The sequence below is a fragment of the Symphalangus syndactylus genome, chromosome 11, assembly GCF_028878055.3.
Source record: "Symphalangus syndactylus isolate Jambi chromosome 11, NHGRI_mSymSyn1-v2.1_pri, whole genome shotgun sequence".
Lineage (NCBI taxonomy): Eukaryota > Metazoa > Chordata > Mammalia > Primates > Hylobatidae > Symphalangus > Symphalangus syndactylus.
Genome location: NC_072433.2, coordinates 129376240 through 129395341, shown reverse-complemented (window position 1 = coordinate 129395341; position 19102 = coordinate 129376240). Strand labels below are relative to the sequence as shown.

General features: G+C 57.3%; 2 protein-coding genes across 7 annotated transcripts in view; both read right to left on the bottom strand.

Annotated features, from left to right (window-relative positions):
* The window catches only part of NECAB2 (N-terminal EF-hand calcium binding protein 2), a 34336-nt gene extending 22156 nt beyond the window's left edge, over positions 1-12180 (bottom strand). Inside the window, exons 1-4 of one of the 4 annotated variants that reach the window (XM_055299732.2) lie at positions 11576-12180; positions 8258-8282; positions 2352-2460; positions 55-80 (exon numbers count right to left, since the gene is read on the bottom strand). In XM_055299732.2, coding sequence (XP_055155707.1) covers positions 55-80; positions 2352-2460; positions 8258-8282; positions 11576-11776 — 361 coding nt within the window. In that variant the 5' untranslated portion in view covers positions 11777-12180. Of the gene's footprint in view, positions 1-54; positions 81-2351; positions 2461-8257; positions 8283-8545; positions 8579-11575 lie in introns of those variants that run through there. The other 3 variants (XM_055299733.2, XM_055299734.2, XM_055299735.2) reach the window with 3 other exon arrangements.
* Positions 12181-14106: 1926 nt separating this feature from the next.
* OSGIN1 (oxidative stress induced growth inhibitor 1) overlaps positions 14107-19102 on the bottom strand; it is a 31432-nt gene continuing 26436 nt past the window's right edge. For all 3 annotated transcript variants that reach the window (XM_063613012.1, XM_063613014.1, XM_055299719.2), the window contains exon 6: positions 14107-15378. In XM_063613012.1, coding sequence (XP_063469082.1) covers positions 14433-15378 — 946 coding nt within the window. In that variant the 3' untranslated portion in view covers positions 14107-14432. The remainder of the gene's footprint in view (positions 15379-19102) is intronic.

The window sequence follows — 19102 nt, the reverse complement described above, 5'->3', positions numbered from 1 at the left end:
ATCCAGCCCCATCCCGGCATCCCCATCTTGGTCCCAGCATAGCCAGGCACCTACCACACAGCTCCTTGGTGTCCACATGGCTGCAGAGACAGACAGAGACAGACAGAGACAGAGAGGGGGTTAGCAGGCCTGACCGTGCACAGCCTGCGAAACACACATCCTGCCTGCTCTTTGCAGCCTGTGTGCTGGCCCCACAAGCCCCGCCATACAGAAGAGGGTGCAGCAGGTAGGTGACACCCCTGCCCCTGAAGGCCCATGTCTGTCTGACCCCCCACACCACCCACCTTCTGTTTTCTCTGAGTCCGCTGACGCCATCATGAATAAATGACACCAAGGGGAGGGTCAAGCCGGGGGCCAGGAAAGGGGTAAAAGGACAGAGGGAGGAGACCCATTGCTGTGACGGGCTGTCAACAAACCTCTCACCTGACCCACTGACCCACCCCCAGGTGACCCTACCTGCCGGGGTCCAGGAGTTCTTGGGGGTGTGGCAGAGCCCTTCTTGTTCTGGTCCCAGGCCCTGGGTCCCACATCCCCATTCCTGCAGCCTGGAGAAGGGTCCTGTCCTTTCTTGGGGGAGCGGGCTGAGCATGAGCCTATCCTCCAGGGCAGTGAAGGAACATACACTGGCCCCAAGATCGGGGTGCAGTGCTGGGAACTATGGTGGTTCTGCAGCTTAGGAGCAGATTTAATAAGCTGGGGCCCTCTGGGACTAGCTAGAGATGGTCTGGATAAGGAGCTACTGCCAAGTCAATGTGCAAGGGAGCCAGGATGGTGGTGGCCCTTTCTGGGCCTAGGTCCCTCATTGTGCCCAGCTGAGCCCAGGCTCAGCAAGGCACATCTGGACAGAAGGCTTCTGTGGCCCAGTGAATCTGCACTCGGAGGCTTTGCATGCTCTGTCAGGAGGTGCCTCCAACCTCAATCTCATATTCAGAGTTCTGGCAAGTCCTGCAGAAAGCGACCCTGTCATTCTGCTTTAATTCATGGTTCACAGATCTTTTTGATTGTTTGTACACTGTTTTGGGCACAAAGTCTATTTAACATCCCAAGGAGCCAACGTTCGCGGCTCACACCTTAGGGAATGTTGGGGAGATTAAACCTAAGGGTCTTTATAGAGTTTTGACCTTCCATAACCTCGAGTCCTCCCTGCACCCCCACCCACCCACACGTACTCTCACAGCTCCACTCTCAAACCAGTGCCTCCTCCTCCCTCCGCCTCCACCCTCTCCTCTACCCTGCTGGCCTTAACACCAAAGGCCCTGAAAGAGAAGGTCTAAATCAATGGGCACCTGCCTGGCCCCTTCAAAGCACCCCAGGAAGCTGCAGTAACAGCGCAGAAATCTATCTGGCCCCAGAGAGAGTTCTCCATTCCGCAGTCTGCAGCCTGAAGCCATTTCTCTAAAGTGGCCTTTCCCACAGGATGGTGCCTGCTCCACTTACCATATCCCGTCCCCAGCCAGCGCCTCCCAGGACACTCTCAGCCCCAGCCTCTGGTCCAAGCCACCATTGGACTCTACCCCTCGCACACTGGTTTGGTGGTGGCTCCTTGTCCAGACCATCTCCAGCCCGTCTCAGAACCTCAACTTACCAAATGCACCCTAAGCAGCCCTCCAGACACCTGGGTCCTCATCACGGGAGTAGGCCTGAGAAAGGGGACCGGGGGGGCTCTGACCCCTCCTGAAGGTGGGGTTGAGGAGAGGGATCAGACCTCATCCTGTCTGGGGAATTCCAAGAAAAGGACAAGATTGGAGGTGAGGCTGGGAAGGATCAAGGTTAAGTCTGAGTAGAATCTGCATTTTCCACTTGATTTAGAGATGGGTGGAGCCAGACTTTTTGGCTGATCCTCAGGTGCAGGTTAGTGTTATGACTGGGCTGGAGAAAAGGTTTAATAAGGTATAATGGTAGATGTAGTGTTGAGTTAGGATTCGTGTTTGGTTTAACACAGGAGTCAGTGTTAGGGTGAGGTTCACCTCACAGTTAATGTTGGGACTAGGAGGATGCACAGGCATTGGGGCTGGGGTGAGAACTGGCTGCTGGCTGAAGATGGGAGAAGGATGAAGCCATTGCCACCTTCCCATTTTCATAATCCCATGTCCACTGTGCAGAACCGGGAGTCTCTCCTTAGTTGGCCATATGCACTCCGAAGAGACACTTTCGATAGTAGCCAACGCAATATGAATCTACACATGCTCCCATCACCCCAGGCAGTGAAGAGCTGACTTTTGGCTTAGCAAATGTGGGGATTTTCAGTTCTCCTGCCCCTTACAGGGGACTAGGATTGGAGACTAGATGAAAAGATCCCTCCACCACGGCCCACACATGCCCGCGCTCTGCCAACCAGGACTGTGGCTCACTTGGTGTTGTCAGAATCAATCGTGTGAAAGAGATCCTCAAGTTCTTTTTCATTGAGGACGCCGTCTGCAAAGAAGAGCTGGAATTCCTCCAAGGACAGCTTCCCATCATCTGCAAGGAAGGAAGCAGGGAAAGGAGCTGGTGTCTGCAGAGATAAGGCTGGTGGGGCCAGTGCATGCATGGCCCCCAAATCCAGGCAATGCCCTGACTGGCGGAGCAACTCCAGCTCAGATAATCCCCATCCTCCCAGCTAATCCCCAAACTAAAAGACAAATTCCATTTTAGATAATCCCTACCCACCCAGCTAATTCCCACACTAACCAGTCAACTCCAGTACACAGAGGATCACTGCCTCATCCAGCTAATTCCCAGACCAATGCCTGTTTACAGATAATCCTCAGAACAACAGTAATGCAGTAGCTAGCTTTCTTGGGCTCACTGTGCGCTCAACATTTTCCATGCATTCAATAAATATAGAGTATCTGCCCCCTGCCAGTGAATTTTCTCTCATTCAATTTACACGGCCAGCTGGAGGCAGGTGCTATTTAAGATAACCCAGTGTGGGCAATGTGTCCCATGTCACACCATCGGTATGAAGTGGATCCCAAGCCCAGCAGCTGGATGAGCCACCACTCTATAGCTTCCAAATGCCAAGTGGTCTCCCCACATTCCCAACCCTAGTCCCAGCCCCTAAGCCCTGACTCTCTCAGCACTGTTCTTAGAGTACAAAAGAACCCTTTCTTCTCTGCCCCATCTATGTAGCAAACTTCAGGTCCTTCCCTGAAGCAGCATGAGATGCCTGCCAATGGCTGGCATGAGGTTCTCACTGTTACCTCCTCTCCCAGGCCACAGATGCAGCCATCTAGATGCCAAGCCATGTGGGAAGGAGGTGCCAGGCCTGGAGGTGCCAACGCTCTGGCCAGAGGCTGTGCTTCTGAGGTGGATCTCCACAGAAGGGCCTCCACAGCTGACACGTCACCTGTCCCACCCATCGCCTCACCTTTTCCCTTCACTTGCAGTTGCTCTGGGGACACTTTTGGCCCCACCAGGAAGGTCTTGTGGGTTTGGATCAGATTGGGCCACCAGGGGAGGTGGCTTGAGAAGAACATCAGGGACACCGGGAGGCGGTCCCTAAGCTTCCACCCTCAGCTCCTTCCACCTGAACAGACCTGCTGGGCAAATGCCAGCAAGCTCATCCCCCACCTGCCCTGCAGCCACTTCCCCCTCCTCAAGGATCTGTTCCTCCTTAAGAGAAACTATGTGAGGGGCATGGAGGTCAGCGAGAAGAGGGAGCCCGTGACAGTTCCTGGCCCCCAGCCTCTCTGCATAAACCCCTGGCATTACTTCCAGAGGATCTGCATTCAAAGCTGGGTGCTTGGGACAAGGGCCCTGAGAGTCCACAGGGCACCTTCCTGTGGATTAGAAAAAGACACTCCTTTCTCTGCGGAGAGGATGAGACTAGTGTCAGCGCACATGTGTTGAAAATGGATTGCAGCCTGGATTTGAAACCCTCCACTTCCTCGGGTGGGTGCCCTCGTGCAGCGCACGACCTGCCTAACCTGACACGGCAGACGTACTTGGGTTGAGAATGAGTCATCCTTAAACTTTAAAGGCTCCAGTGCTTCTGTCTGTGTTCCCAGCAGCTCTGCTGCAGCTCAACACAGGGTGAGAGCGTAAGCTCAGCAGAGAGGGGTCCTCAGATCTTGCCACGGTTTCATGCCACCACTTTTCTCTTTAACCCCATAGAGCATAAAGTATCGAGGCTGGTAAAGAATATGAACACGTGTGCATGGGGGGCTAGGGCCAATATCCCAAGATGCCCCCAACATCGCAGCTCAGATTTCAAGGTTGCAGTGGGAAGATTTTCTGACTTTCAAAGGAAAGGCCAAAAAAACCCCAATCCAACCACATGTGCACAAACCAAAGACCCAAAACCTAACAATGAAAAGTCCGCAAAGTCAGCCACGGGATAAGTGAAATCGAAGTTGTGGCTTTCTGTGTTCCGTGACAGAGGACGCCTTCCGAGTGTCCTCAGCAAGACTGAAGATCAAACCTGGAATCCCGGCGTGGAGTCACGCCACACGCGGAGTTCTTTCCACGTGCTCACTCCTTTAGTCTTCCTAACACTCACAACACAGGCAGTACTATCACTTCCACTTTAGAGAGGGGTAAACTGAGGCACAGAGCCCTTAGGGTACTTGCCTAGGTCCTACAGCTAAAGCTTGAACCCAGGCCATCTGGCTGCCAGGTCCAGGCTCTCAACCTAATCCAGGGGTAGGATCTTGTGGCGAGATCGCCACCTACCCAGCAGGGGGTGGGTGCTTGCTCAGGCACCCCCACTTTGGGTGAGGGGCAGTCACCATGGGCATGACACGGGTTGTGAGCCCCAATCCCAGCCTCCCTCTGACTGCCTCATCTCCCCACGTGCCTGTCCAGGTACCTTGGGCCCCCTCACAGGGAGAGCAGGCAGACAGAGGCCAGCAAGGTGCCCCTCACAAAGCTTTCGGCTGACATTTATCCTCAACGCCTGACCACGGGTCTAATGAATCCACTAATGAGGAAAAAACATGCCCTACATAGGCCCCCAGTTCAATTAGACAGGCCAAGAGGGCCGTTTGCAGGTGTCTTTGCTAATGAGCAAGAACTGAGCCTCTGTCTCCATGACCTTTCAAATGCCAAGAGCCTGTCAGCATCCATGTCCCTGGAGGGAAATGCTGTCTGGCACGCAGCCCTCTGCCACCCCCTGGGTTTACGTCCCAGGCTGCCAGTCAGGCCCCTCATGCTAACCTTCCCATAGGGACTGGGCATCCGGTATCCATCTCAGCCAAACAAGTCTCTGTCACAGGAGCCACCCTGACAGGCCAGCCCTGAGCCTTTGTTCCTGTAATCTCTAAGTCCTAAAGGCAGCCTTGGGTGGGGGGTCCTTTGAGTTTGCACCCCATCTCCCACTCCCCTGAGGCATCCCATCCATCCTTCTTGTGGACACCTGAGGCAGGGCTAGCATCAGCGTTGTGCAGTCCTGTGTGTGCCTGTGTGCCTATCGGCCTCCACATCTGCACCCCCAGCACACCTGTTCTCATCCCTGCACCCACGCCTCCCTGCACACCTGTTCCCATCCCTGCACCCATACCTCCCTGCAGACCTGTTCTCATTCCTGCATCCACACCTCCTTGACATCTATTCTCACCCCTACACTCATTCCTCTTTCCCCAGCCATTCTATTCCCACACACCACTCCCCTATCTATACCCACACCAAGTCCCATCCCCACTCCTACAACCTTTTAAGCTGCTGTGTTGAATCAGAACCTGCCTGCACCGCTGCCCCCCGACCATGTGAAGAATATCACGTGCCATCTCCGAGCCTTGTTTTTGTCATCTGGAAGGAGGGTGGGGGTTGATACTTCTTGTCTCAGTAGCATCACAGTGAAGATTAAAGGAAAAAGCGCATTCAAGTCCTGGTGCATAATAGACATTCAGTAACTGCTGGCAGCCTCCACCAGACCGAATTCCCTGCTGAGCACAGAAGAATCAAACCCCTCTGGACAAGCCACGCCTGCGGACTCCCATTTCCCAGGCATTTGAGGCAGAGCAGCTGGGACTTATTGATATCTTTAATGAGCCAAGCCAGGAGAGCAACTCTCTATCCTCAGACAGCCCTCTGATGTGGCTCCTGTAATTATTCCCATTTACAGATAAGAAAACTGAGGCTGGAGAATGTGGTGACTTGCCTGAGGCCAGAGCTGGTACGCAGCTGAGCCAGGACTTAAGCCCACGCAGTCAGGCCCTGGCACGTGGGAAGCTCTTGCTGGAACCCGCATCTCACAACCACATTCACCCTGGTGACAGCCCCCAATGGTCACACAGTGGTGGCTGGGAAGACGCAAGCCCCAAGGAGAAGGAACCGGCTCAGCCTTTGAGGGGGCGGCAGTAAGGAAACTGAGGGTCCCACAGCTGTGCTCAGGGGGTGGACACATGGCCTCTGATGGCAGGAGCCTGCAGCAAGGACAGAACCCCATCTGTGCCTGAGGGGGCCAGGCACCACCCGACCATGTGTGTACACTGCAATGGCTCCTGCAGAGCTGCACACTCAGGAAGCCACACACGCACACTAACTGCACACACACCCGGGATGTACAGCCATGGCTAGAGGCCCACACATGCTCTGCACACAAACTACACACGTACACAAACTGCACACACACTCAGGATGTACAGCCATGACTAGAGACCCACACTGGACACACGCATTGCCAACAGCCGCATGCTGCTGAGTCACCGAGATACGCACAGCCACGCTCCCACCAACAAACACGTCCACCAAGTCTACAGACATTTACCGAAGACCTACTGTGTGCTGGGTATCAGGCCCAGGACAAGGGACAAACCCAAATCCCTACCTCTCAACCTGCTGGAGGACCAGGCCAGCACACAGGCAGTGACGCTGAGGGCTCCAGCGACCCCATCTCAGGGACAGCCCCGATTTCCCCTGGCTCATCTCCAAGGCTTTTCAGGCCATGATACTACAGCTGTTTTTCCAGAGCCACTTCATCTCCCTACGTCCCTCTTATTCCTCGTCTGCTCCGTATGGAATCACTGCTGATGGTCCTTCTTCCCCAGAGGCCTGGGAGTGGTCACCATCACCCCCAGGGATGCAGGAGGCCAGGGTGGGAGACTCGTCGGAACTGATTCCGGCCCAGGCCTGTGCACCTGCCCTCCCACCCCGCCCAACGCCTCCAACTCCACCCTGCAACCACCACCCTGGGTGGGAGCCATCAACAGGAACTCCCAGGGATGAGGCGGGTGCTGGGGGCCAAGGCCAGAGCTGCCATCCTCAACTCCAGCTTGTACAGGAGAGGAACCGGGGCCAGAGGCATTGGGGACCAAGGGCCCTGGGGCAGGTCACAGGGTCTCTGTTGCCTGCTCTTCCCCTGCCACAGGCTTGGTACTTGATGTGGATTTTCTCAATGAATGAACACACCGGGAGCACGCGATTCTCTTTAAAAACATTTGTCACCCGCACCCCCTCTCTGGCTTTTCCCCAAAACCCAAAGAAGGAGGCAGGGCAAGTGTTACTACCCCACTTTACCCACGGGAAAACCAAGGCCCAGAGAGGAGGGAATCTGTCTTGGTTAAAGTCCACAGCGAGTTGCGTTGCAACTGTAATAATGACCATGGCATTTGTAAGAAGGTGCTTTTTGTCAGCCGAGGCTCAGCTGGGCCTTCCTAAACGTGCTTATTCTCAAGGCCTGGGCTCCTTCTGCAAGTGGGGCCCCTGCAAGGAGTTGGGAAAAGTGGAGCGCTATGAATTCCGTGGCCACAACGAGGCGCTGCTCACATTTTTGAAGAGGCCGAGAGAGAAAGGGAAAAGGGCCTGGGTCTTCAGGAGAGCTTCCACTTCTTTCATGCAGCTGGGCAACCCTGGGGCAAATTGCTTAACCTCTCTGGGCTGCTATGGTGTCAACAGAGGCAAGCGCACTGACTGCTCAGGTTGCTACGACGAAGAATTGCATCAAGGCTTGTAAAGGGCCTAGCGTGAGGCTGGGGGCTTCCCTAGTGGGGGCTGGGGGTTTCTGGGCCCCAGCCTGGGCTCCTCTGGTCCAGCCCAGCTAGGAAAAGGCCTAAAGTACACCCAGCACTTGCCATGGCCAGCCATTGTTCTTGGCATCACAGACATGACTCACTGAGCTCCTGAGTGGAGGTGTCCCTACTAAGTAGGCCCTACTAGGATTCCCATTTTACAGATGCGGAGACCAAGAGCAGCAGAAGGATTTGGCCTTCTAACTTCAGACCCCTGCACTCCAAACCTTTAGGCTCAAGGTTGCGCTTGTTCCTATCCCTGATCCCTTCCCCATGAAGCAGGAGGACAGAAGGAGCGGGGCAGCGGTCAGCCTGGAAGGGAAACTCACCATTTTTGTCCGCACGCCGGAAAATCTGCAGAAAAGAGAGGTTGAGTCAGCCCTGGGCCAGGGAGAGGCAAACCCTTCCTGCGGCCTCTGACCGGATCCTGGGATCCTTCTCTTCTCCCAGGAGCAGCTTAAGGTCCTGGGAAGCTGAGCCCCCCTTCCCTCTCCCCCTCCCTGGGCTGGGATCCAGGGGGAACTGATGAGGGATGTTGCAGAGAGAAGCCCTCCCCTCGCCCATGTGGAAGCGGCTTCCAGTACCACCAGCCTGCTCCCTGCCACGTTGACACACACATGCAGCCCCACGGCCATCCCTGCAGGTGTACGTCCACAGTCATCAGTCCACGTGGCTTCACCCACCGCCAAACGCTCAGGTGCACACAACCACACTCCGAATCAGTGTCCCAGGGAGCGCCACAACCTCTACCACTGCAGTCCTTCCAGAACCCCTGGTGTGTTTCCAGAGAGGTTAGGCTAAGTCCGACGAAGGTGTTTGCAAGGCCTGGTGACAATGCCAGCCACGGGCAGGACTGCGTTAATTTTGGGATGCAGGAGGAGAAACAGGACGCCAAGAGTTCAGAAAAGCAGCCGCAGACGAGGTTCTGGCTGCATTAGGCAGGGATGGGTGGAGGGCAGCTCCAAGGCTGGCCTGAACCTACAGACCAGGTGCCTCCTCGTTCTGCCTTTCCAGTGACATCTGAATCCGTGTGACAGAGCCGCTCCCCTTTCCTCAAGGTCTGGCTGGCAGGTTGCTGCTCGCCAGGCTGAGGCTCGAAGGCAGCTTTCCGCCCCTTCCAACACCATCGCCTGGAGAGCTTTCAAAACCTCCTCAGCCCAGGCCACGCCCCAGGTGACTGAATCAGCTGTTGTGAGGCCTACTCTGATTTCAGCATTTTTAAAGCCTCCCAGGCCCAATGTTGACACCTGTGCGCTAAGACCTTGCTATTCACAGGAGCTATTTGGGTCCTGCAGGAGCTTGTTTGCAATGCAGGATGTTCCACCTACGCTGCACTGTAGTGGAGTCAGACCTTTCACTGTAACCAGTTCCTACCGGGACTGATTCACCAGCACTTTTTTTTTTTTTTTTTTTTGAGATGGAATCTCACTCTGTCACCCAGTCTGGAGTGCAGTGGCGCGATCTTGGCTCACTGCAACTTCTGCCTCCCAGGTTCAAGTAATTCTCCTGTCTCAGCCTCCCAAGTAGCTCGGACTACAGGCGCCCGCCACCACACCTGGCTAATTTTTGTATTTTTTAGTAGAGACGAAGTTTCACCTTGTTGATCAGGCTGGTCTCGAACCCCTGACCTCAGGTGATCCACCCGCCTTGGCCTCCCAAAGTGCTGGGATTACAGGTGTGAGCCACGGCACCCGGCCAACCAGCACTTTAAAGCCTGAGAAGGATCCCAGGGTCTGCGGTGGCCCCCACCCCAATCTCACTGGCTTGTTTTAGCAAGGAGGGTGCAGAGACCCAGAGAGAGGCAGCAACACGTGCACATTTCCCGACACCAGGGAGGGCTGCTGGGGCCAGGTCAGCCATGGAGGAGGAGGAGGTAATACTCACTCTGACCCTTCCACCCTCTGTCCTCACATTGGGGTAAAGGACAGATGCCCTCGCCCCCCATCCCTCCAAGCAACGAGAAAGGGGCACCCTTGGTCATTTCTAGGCACCTAGGCGGTGAGACTGAAGCACAGCTACGGGAGGGCCTCTCAAACATCACCCCACCTCCTGGCTGAACCTCAGCCCCCCAGGCCCTCCTCAGAGATCCAGCCTCGGCACCCCGCAGCCCTGTTCCTGACTGGGCAAGGCTCCTCAAAGCTGGGGTCCCTATCTGGGTGTCCCAGATCCCCCTTGAGGCCAGGCACCAGGCAGGTGCCGGCTCTGGGCAGGAATGCTGAACATATGAGTGACAGGGCAGGGCTGACACCTGCTAATGTCAGCCAGCTCCAGGAGTCTGCACGAGCACCTCCCGCCCCACCCCCGCTTATCACTCCTTTTGGCAGGTGAGGAGATGGAACCTCACAGCCCCCACCCTCACTGGACAGGGCTTCCGTGCAGGGCACCCTGGGGCTGCAGGACTCTGCCCAGGACTTTCAGTGGGAGCTCTGCGGGGCTCCTGACGGGGGGGATAGTGTGGCTGCACAGTGTGTCTCTGGCTGTGTGTGCGTAAGCCAGTGCGTGAGTGTGTGAATGTGTGCCCGTGAGTGTGGCACTCTAGAGCTCCCCCTGCTCTGTCCGGCCCTCCCAGTCCAGACCCCGCCAAGGGTTCCAGCAGCAGGAAAGAGGGGAGAGGAAGGGAAGGAATCCTCCCATTCGCAGGGAGCCGCGATACACGCGTGTACCCATCACACACACCCACCACTCTCCCAGAAACCCACCACACAGGCAGAGGCAGCCCCCGCCCCACCCCAGCAGGACCCTCGCTGAAACACGCAGTCAACACCCCCAGCAGCCTCCTCCACCTCCTCCTAGCGCTCTGCCGGGAGAAGTCCTCCTCCTCCGAGCCGCCCCCTGAAGATTCCTCCCTTCCGGGTGGGGCGGGTGGGAGGGTGAGGTGGGCTTCTCAGGGGTGGGTGGTTTGGGTCCCAGGGGAGTTAGGAGGGGTGAAGGGTGAGTCTGGTCCATGAAGAGGACCCAGCTCTCGGTAGGGTTGACGGGTGTGGAGAAGGGAACAGAGGACTTGGAATGGAAGGGGGCAGGGTGGGGAAGACCAGAGGGTACCGGCTCAGGGCTGATGGGCGATGGCTCTGGCTCTATGGAAAGGAGACGAGAAGGCAGAAGGTGGGGAGGGGGCTTCACTTTTAAAGTGGCAGTAGCTGGGGCAAAAGGTCTTTGGGCGTGAGATGAACGGGAGCTCAGGGTCTAGGGCGAAGAGAGGTGGGCTAGAGGTAGGGGTTGTTGGGGGCCTCAGAAAAGTATCGCTCCGGACAGGATCCGGGATGGACAGAAGGAGACGGCTGGACGCGGCGAGGGGCTCCGGCCCCGCGGGGTAAAGGGTGGGGGGTTGGCTTGGACAAAACTAGGGGGACAATGGCCGGGTCCGGGGGCTCACGGGTCCTCACTGTGGGCAGGCAGGGACTCCGAGAAGCGCCGGTGGAGGGGCGGAGGAGGGGGAGTCTCCCGGTCCAGGGAGAGGACTGGGCTGGAGACCGGCCTGGACGTGGCGGGGCTGGGGGCTCCCGCTCTCGCACGCGGAGGAGCCGGGGGTCTCCTGCCCGGGTAGGGAGGGCCTCGCGGGTCGCGGCGTCGGGGTCCGCCCGAGGGGCGGAGGGGGCTCCGGGTCCCAGCGGAGGCCACGGCGGGGGTCCCGGCCGGCGCGTACTCACGTCCAGGATGACGGCGGTGCCCCCGCGCGGCGAGGCTGGGCCGGGGTCCGCGGGGGCGGCGGGGGCCAGCGGCTCCCGGGGCTCGCCCATCCTGGCGCCCACCCAGCGCAGCAGCCCGCCCAGCGCCCGGCCCTGCTGCGGCGGCTCCCGGAGCAGCCTGTGCGCGCCGGCCCTGCACAGGCGCGCCGCCCGCTCGCACATCGCGCCGCGCCCGCCGCCGCCGCCCGGAAGCCCGCCGACCCCCGCCCAGCCGCGGCCCGCCCCCGCGCGACCCCCTCCCAGCGCTGCCCGCGCTGCCCCGCCCTCTCTCCCGCTGCCCCCGCGGTCGCGGACACCGCGGGGACTGGCCGGCGCCGGGGGGCGGGCCGGCCGGACCCCGAGCCACGTGCCCGCTCCCCGCCGCCCCCACCCCCGCCGGCCGGGCGCGGGGCCTGAGGACTGCCCGCCGGGGCGAGGGGCGCGGGCGCAGCCACAGAGGGGGCTACCCGGAGGCGCGGGGTAGGTGGGGCCTGGGGGCGGGGCGGCGCCCCTGGGGTCTGCTTCCCAAAAGTCTCCTGCTGTCCCCGCTTCTAAAGTCCCCCCTCCCACTCGCGGCGCGCCGCAGGGGCCGAAGGGCGGGTGTCCAGCGAGCCCGGAGCGCCCTCTGCCGGCTCCAGACCCGGGGAGCGGCGCCCACGCACCGCGGCCCCGCCACACCCGCGGGTGCCCACCCTTAACTCCCGCTGGCGTGCACGCCGCCTCAGGCCGCCCCCGTCGTTACAAAACGCCGAGAACCAGTCTTCGCCCCAGAACATCTTTCCTTCACACCCCATCCACCCATCCATCTATCCACCCACCCACCTGTCCGTCCATCCATCCATCCATCCATCCGCCCGCCTACCCGTCCATCAATCCATCTATCCATCCATCCACCCACCCATCCTCCCATCCATCCATCCGGCCGGCCTACTGTCCGTCCATCCACCCACCCACACTCCCATCCATTCATCCATCCATCCATCCAACCACCCACCCTTCCTCCCTCCCTGGCATCCATCCATCCACCATCCATTAATCCATCCATCCATCCATCCACCCTCCCATCCATCCATCCATCCATCCATCCATACATCCACCCTCCCATCCATCCATCCATCCATCCATCCATCCATCTGCCTGCCCACCCATCTGTCTGTCCATCCACCACCCACCCTCCCATCCATCCATCATTCACCCACCCACCCACCCTCCCATCCATCCATCCACCCACGAACCCTCCCATCCATCCATCCATCCATCCACCCACCATCCTCCCATCCAACCATCTATCCTCCCTCCCATCCATCCATCCATCCATTCATCCTCCCTCCCATCTATCCACCCACCCACCCACCCTCCCTCCTGCCCATCCATCCATCCACCCACCCACCATCCTCCCGTCGATCCAACCATCCTCCCATCTATCATCCATCCACCCACCCACCCATCCTCCTATCCATCCATCCACCCATCCATTTAAAAGATGAATTAAGGAGAACCCACTAGGTGCCAGGCAGGTGCCCGAGCACTGAGTTCCAGCAATGGGCAAAACAGATGGTGTACTTGGTCTCCTGGAGCTCCTGGAGCTTACATCCAAGTGGGCAGAGCCAAACACTGAAATGATTCCACAAACAAATGAACAATTAAAACTGAACTGCTGGCAGGGTGTGGTGGCTCATGCCTGTAATACCAACACTTTGGGGAGACAAAAAGGGGGGATCACTTGAGGTCAGGAGTTCAAGACCAGCCTGGCCAACATGGTGAAACCCCGTCTCTATTAAAAGTACAATAACTAGCTGGGCAAGGTGGCAGGCACCTGTAATCCCAGCTATTTGGGAGGCTGAGACAGGAGAATCATTTGAACCCAGAAGCAGAGGTTGTAGTGAACCAAGTGCCACTGCACTCCAGCCTGGGTGACAAAATGAGACTCTGTCTCAAAAAAAAAAAAAAGAAAGAAAGAAAAAAAAACTGAACTGCTATGAAAAGGTAGCACCTTGGACCATGAAAGGAGTGTGTGTTGTGACGGCAGTGGAGGGGTGTGTGTCGGAAGAGGCTTCCTAGAGGAAATGATTCTTACGCTGAGACATCCCAAGCAAGAGGAGTTAAAGAAAGGCGGGAAAACATCCTGGGCTGGGGACTCTCTGTGCAAAGGCCCTGGGGCAGGCAGAGACCTGGCCAGGAGGAGGGACTGAAAGGAGGCCGCATGGCAGAACAGAGAGGAGGGAAGCCTGGGACAGGCTGCGGAGGGGGCGGGGCTGCAGCACCCTCCTGGACACCACTGCCTGCACACACCTGCCACTCCTGCCCCCAGGCTCGAGTACAGCTGCCCGCTCAACTGCCCCCACACTTGGGGCACCATCCTTTGTACCCCAAGGCCCCAGCCATGGACCTCATCCAAGACCACATGCCCCAGGACTCCTCCCACAATCCCCTTTCCTCCCTTCCCCCCAGCCCAGTGCTGGGTTCCGGGAATGCAGCTCCCTCCCTGAGCACAGAGTCCTCAGACGCATGAATGCAGGTGGGCACTGGCTTTATTTGGGACCTGCTTCTGGAAGGTGCAGGCCTGCAGGTCTCCTGGCTGGTTGCTCAGCTGGTCACACCAGCAGCTTTCCCCACAAATCCCAGGTCTAGGCCGACCCTGGCCTGCGGCCACTGTTACCACCTCAGACACTGGTCTAAGTCCAGGGCAGCTTGGGATCCCTACTCCTCTTGACCCCAAAGGCCAGCAACATGGGCTGACGCCCCTCCCTGGGGCATCTTTGGACGGGCCCTGCATCCAGCAGGGATGTGGTCATCTCTGTCCTCTCAGGGCCTGGGAGCCAGCAGGTCTGGCCGAGTGTTAGGGTGGCTTCCTGGTCTCCTTCCTTAGCAGGGAGCTGGCCACAGCCAGGGCGCCCCCCTGCACAAACCTCACGAAGTTGTCCCCAGCCAGCGGCCCCACGGCGTACAGGCCCTCCTGGCGGGTGCTCTGGTAGGTGAAGGGGTCCACGTCAATGGGGTTCCTCTTGGCGCTCAGCGGCTGGTCAGGATCCACTGCAAAGTCAGCCCCTGCCCCAGGCAGGAAGGAGAGGTCGGGATGGGAGCCGATGAGGACCAGCACCAGGGAGACCCCAAACACCTTCTCGACACCCTCGAGGTCCTGGAACACGGCCTGGCAGTCTTCCTTGAAGCACAGCAACCGGTGCCTGGGGAGGCTGCGGTAACCCTCGTAGGGGCTGGGCGATAGGATGGACTGCTCCCGCATCATCTGGTGCACCTTGTGGTACTCGGGGTACAGCATCTTGGGCAGCTGGTTGAACACCAGGCCGGGGTCGTCCACGGCCCGGCGGAAGGCATGGATCACCGGGATGTTGTAGTGGCGGGCGTAGAGGACTGCGTCGGCCGCTGACAGCCCCGCGCCAATGATGAGGACAGGGTCCGAGGCCGGGGTCACCGCACCCACCCTTGTGGCCGCCTCCAGGGCAGACAGCTCATGGTGGACGAAGGGCAGGGCCTCCCCGGGGATGCCCAGCCGGGCCGGACTGTCGAACGTGCCTGTGGCAAGGACCACGTTGCGGGCCCACAGCGAGAAGGGCTGCCGGGCCTGGTTCCTGGCCAGGAAGCCGCTCACCTGGAAGAGGGGGCGGCAGTCCTGGGCCCCACAGCTGCTGGGATCGGGGGTCCCCCACTCCACAGCTGTGACTACGGCACCGGACACAAAGTTATGCCCCAGACCCTTCTTGACCACGTAGTCCCTGTAGTAGTGGGCGATGTCCCCGGCCGTGGCCCGGCTGTTGCGAAGGCCTCTGTGGGGGAGGATGCAGGAGGCCAGAGTCAGACACTGTTAGGGGTTGGGGGGCTGGGTGGGACGGGAGATGTCCAGGGCGGTGTCACGCCCTGGAGCTGGACTAGGCTGTAGCTGTAGGAGTAGGCCAGGTAATTCAACCTCTCTAAGCCTCAGTCTCCTCTCCTGTAAAATGGAGCTAACAAGGGTGCCTGCCTCGGGAGAGGTGGTGTAGGGTGGTGTAGGATGGTGTAGGGTGGTGCAGGGCGGGGTTCAGAGTGCAGCCTCCAGAGCCACACTGCCTGGCCTCGAATCCTGACTCTGCCATCAGGGAGCTGTGTCTGTTTCCCCAGTGTGCAAAATGAGGAAGATGATGGTGGCAGGACCTGTTTCGTGAGGTTGTGGAGAGGATTTGGTGAGCTGATAAAAACAAAGTGCTTAGGATGGAACCTGACTGGAAGTAAGTGCCATGTAGGGATAGGCCACCATGATTGTCACCTCAAAGGATTAAATATGGTATGATTCCATTTTTATAGAGTTCAGAAACAGGCAGAACTCATCTATGGAGATGGACGTCAACAGAGGGGTTACCTCCGGGGATGGGGAAGGGGGTCCTGATCAGAAGGGGTATGGGGGCTTCTGGGAGGGGGTCTGCTTCTTGATTCTCTGTGCTTACCTTGAGAAATTTCATCAACCTGTACTCACAGGAGTTATGTAATTTTCTATATGTAGTCAATTAATTTTATTTTATTTTATTATTTTTTGAGACGGAGTCTCACTCTGCTGCCCAGGCTGGAGTGCCGTGGTGTGATCTCAGCTCACTGCAGCTCCTGCCTCCTTGGCTCAAGTGATTCTCATGCCTCGGCCTCCTGAGTAGCTGGGACTACAGGCATGCAGCACCACGTCTGGCTAATTTTTGTATTTTTATTAGAGATGGGGTTTTGCTGTTTTGGCCAGGATGGTCTTGAACTCTTGACCTCAAGTGATCCACCGGCCTCGGCCTCCCAAAGTGCTGGGATTACAGGCTTGCGCCACCGCACCCGGCCTATATGTAGTCAATTTAAAAGTTGATTTAAAGACTCCCACGTGACGCACTCACCATCGTTCCCAGCCCACACAGCAGCAGGGGGTATTTTATTATTATTGTTGTTTTGATTGTCATTCTTTCCAGGGGCAGTGACTGCAGGCCCATTCTTATGGGGGTTGAATGACAGGCTTTAGCATCATCCTAGCACCTTCCTTTATCTCACTGTGTGACCTTAGATGAGTTAATTTACCCAGCTTGTGGGCTCATGGTTCAAGATGAACTCCCTTAGGGGAGAATCCTGTGCCACCTGCTGTCTGGCTACTTGTAGCAGGAGCTGACAATGCACCACCAAGGCCGTGCCAATCAACCCAGCGCAGCCCGTCTGCGACCCTGGAATTTATCTCTGTGGGCAGTCATTCTCCTTTTCTCAGTTTTTTTAAAGATTGTGATACAGAACGGTCCCAAGAGCATCTTCTGTGCAGAGTTATTTATAATAATGACACAATGGAAAGAATGAACACTCCAGGGCTGGCAGGGGCTGGGTAACCTTGGCAGCCCCGTGAGGGCAGGGGGTGTGTCTGCAGTGGTTTTGTGCTCTGACATCTAAGCTCAAGGCCTGGCACATAATAAGCATTCGGTGAAGATTTGCTGGACTGGGGACGCTCACTCGCCTTTGGGAATATTGTGAGGCCATGTAAAAGGATGGTTTTGAACCCTGTGACTTCGCCACATGAAATGCTTGGGATAGAATGTGAAAATGCAAAAGGAGGCTATAAAAGGCTGTGCTTACAAGTGAAATGTACGTTTCTGGCTGCCTACTAACACATAGCTACACAAACCTGGATGTCTTCCTGCCAAACATGCAGAAGACTCTTTGCATCAAAGAGACAGTGAGGCCTGGAGGGGGACACCTGGAGGGCCTGCCATTGGGGACACAGGCCTGGTCACAGCCCTGGGGGCGGAGGACGCAGGGCTTCCCGAGAGGCAGACTGCACCCAGGTATCTGCGCCGGGGCAGCTTCTCATTGAGTGGACGCACCCCAGGAGGAGCAGGGACTGGAATTCCTTTATTCAGTGATTGAAACTGTGAGAGGAAAATCAATCTTGGGGCCCCCAAATCACTAAGTTAAAGGAAAAGTCAAGCGGGGAACTGCCTAGGGCAAAGCTGCCTCCCATCCTACTCAAAGTCTTCTTTCTGCTCACTGAGATAAGTGCACATCTGATTGCCTCTTTTGGAAAGGCTTATCAGAAACTCAAAGGAATGCAACCGTTTGTCTCTCCCCTGTCTGAGACCTGGAAACCCCCTCCCTGCTGGAGTTGTCCCACCTCTGGACGGAATCAATGTCCATCTTACATATAGTGATTGATGTCTCAAGTCTCCCTAACGTATACAGCCAGGCTGTGCCCCGACCACCTTGGGTACATGTTATCAGGACCTCCCGAGGCTGTGTCATGGTTGTGCGTCCTCAACCGCGGCAATTAAACTTCCTAAATTAGCCGGGCGTGGTGGCTCACGCCTGTAATCCCAGCACTTTGGGAGGCCGAGGTGGGCGGATCACGAGGTCAGGAGATCGAGACCATCCTGGCTAACACAGTGAAACCTCTTCTCTACTAAAAATAAAAAAAAAAATTAGCCGGGCATGGTGGTGGGTGCCTGTAGTCCCAGCTACTCGGGAAGCTGAGGCAGGAGAGTGGCTTGAACCTGGGAGGCGGGGCTTGCAGTGAGCTGAGATCTCGCCACTGCACTCCAGCCTGGGCGACAGAGCGAGACTTCGTTAAAAACAAACAAACAAATAAACAAAACTTCCTAAATTAACTGAGACCCGTCTCAAATATTCAGGGTTCACAAACCATTTCTCTGGGGTGGCCATGATAGGGCAGGAAGCCAGATGGGGAGAAAATCCCCAGGAGTGAAAGGGCAGGGAGAAGTGTGGGTTTGGGGTGAGCTGTTTTCCTTCTCCATTTCCAATAACCTGCGGGACCTTAGGTGAGTTAATTTACCCAACGTGTGGGCTCATGGTTAAGGACGAAACTCACCTGTAGCAAAAGCATTAAAAAAAAAAAAAAGAAAAAAGAAAGTCACCCTATTAGCTGACCCAGAAAGATTGTTCTAGGCCAGGCTCAGAATGGAGGGGCTGAAGGGAGACCACAAGGACTGGGGGACCTGGGCCAGAGGAACGGGGCAGGGCGTGGGGGTCAGGGGCCAGCTGTTACCCCCTCCTTAGAGGCTGGGGCACTAGGGGGAGGCCCAGTTGGGGGTCATGTGACAGGGTGGTCCGCCACTTGCATGGGACAGGGGGTCCTCGGGCGAGCCCCGCTTTGCTGCTCACCCCATCTCATGTGGGGTGGACAAGTCCTTTCCCTATCCGAGCCTCAGTTTCCCCCCTGGAAGAAGAGGAAGACAGACCAGATGCATCCTGAAGCCCCTGTACCTCTGGCTCCTGGGCTCACTGTGGGGGCCTGTGAGATCCCCCAAATCACTAAGCTAAAGGGAAAAGTCAAGCTGAGAACTGCTGAGGGCCAACCTGCCTCCCATTCCATTCAAAGTCACCCCTCTGCTCACTGAGATAGATGCGTTATCTGATCGCCTCATTTGGAGAGGCTCATCAGAACCTCAAAAGAGTGCAACTGTTTATCTCTCACCTACCTGTGACCTGGAAGCCCCCTCCCTGCTTCCTGCCTTTGCTTCAAGCTGGCCCACCTTTCCAGACTGAACCAAT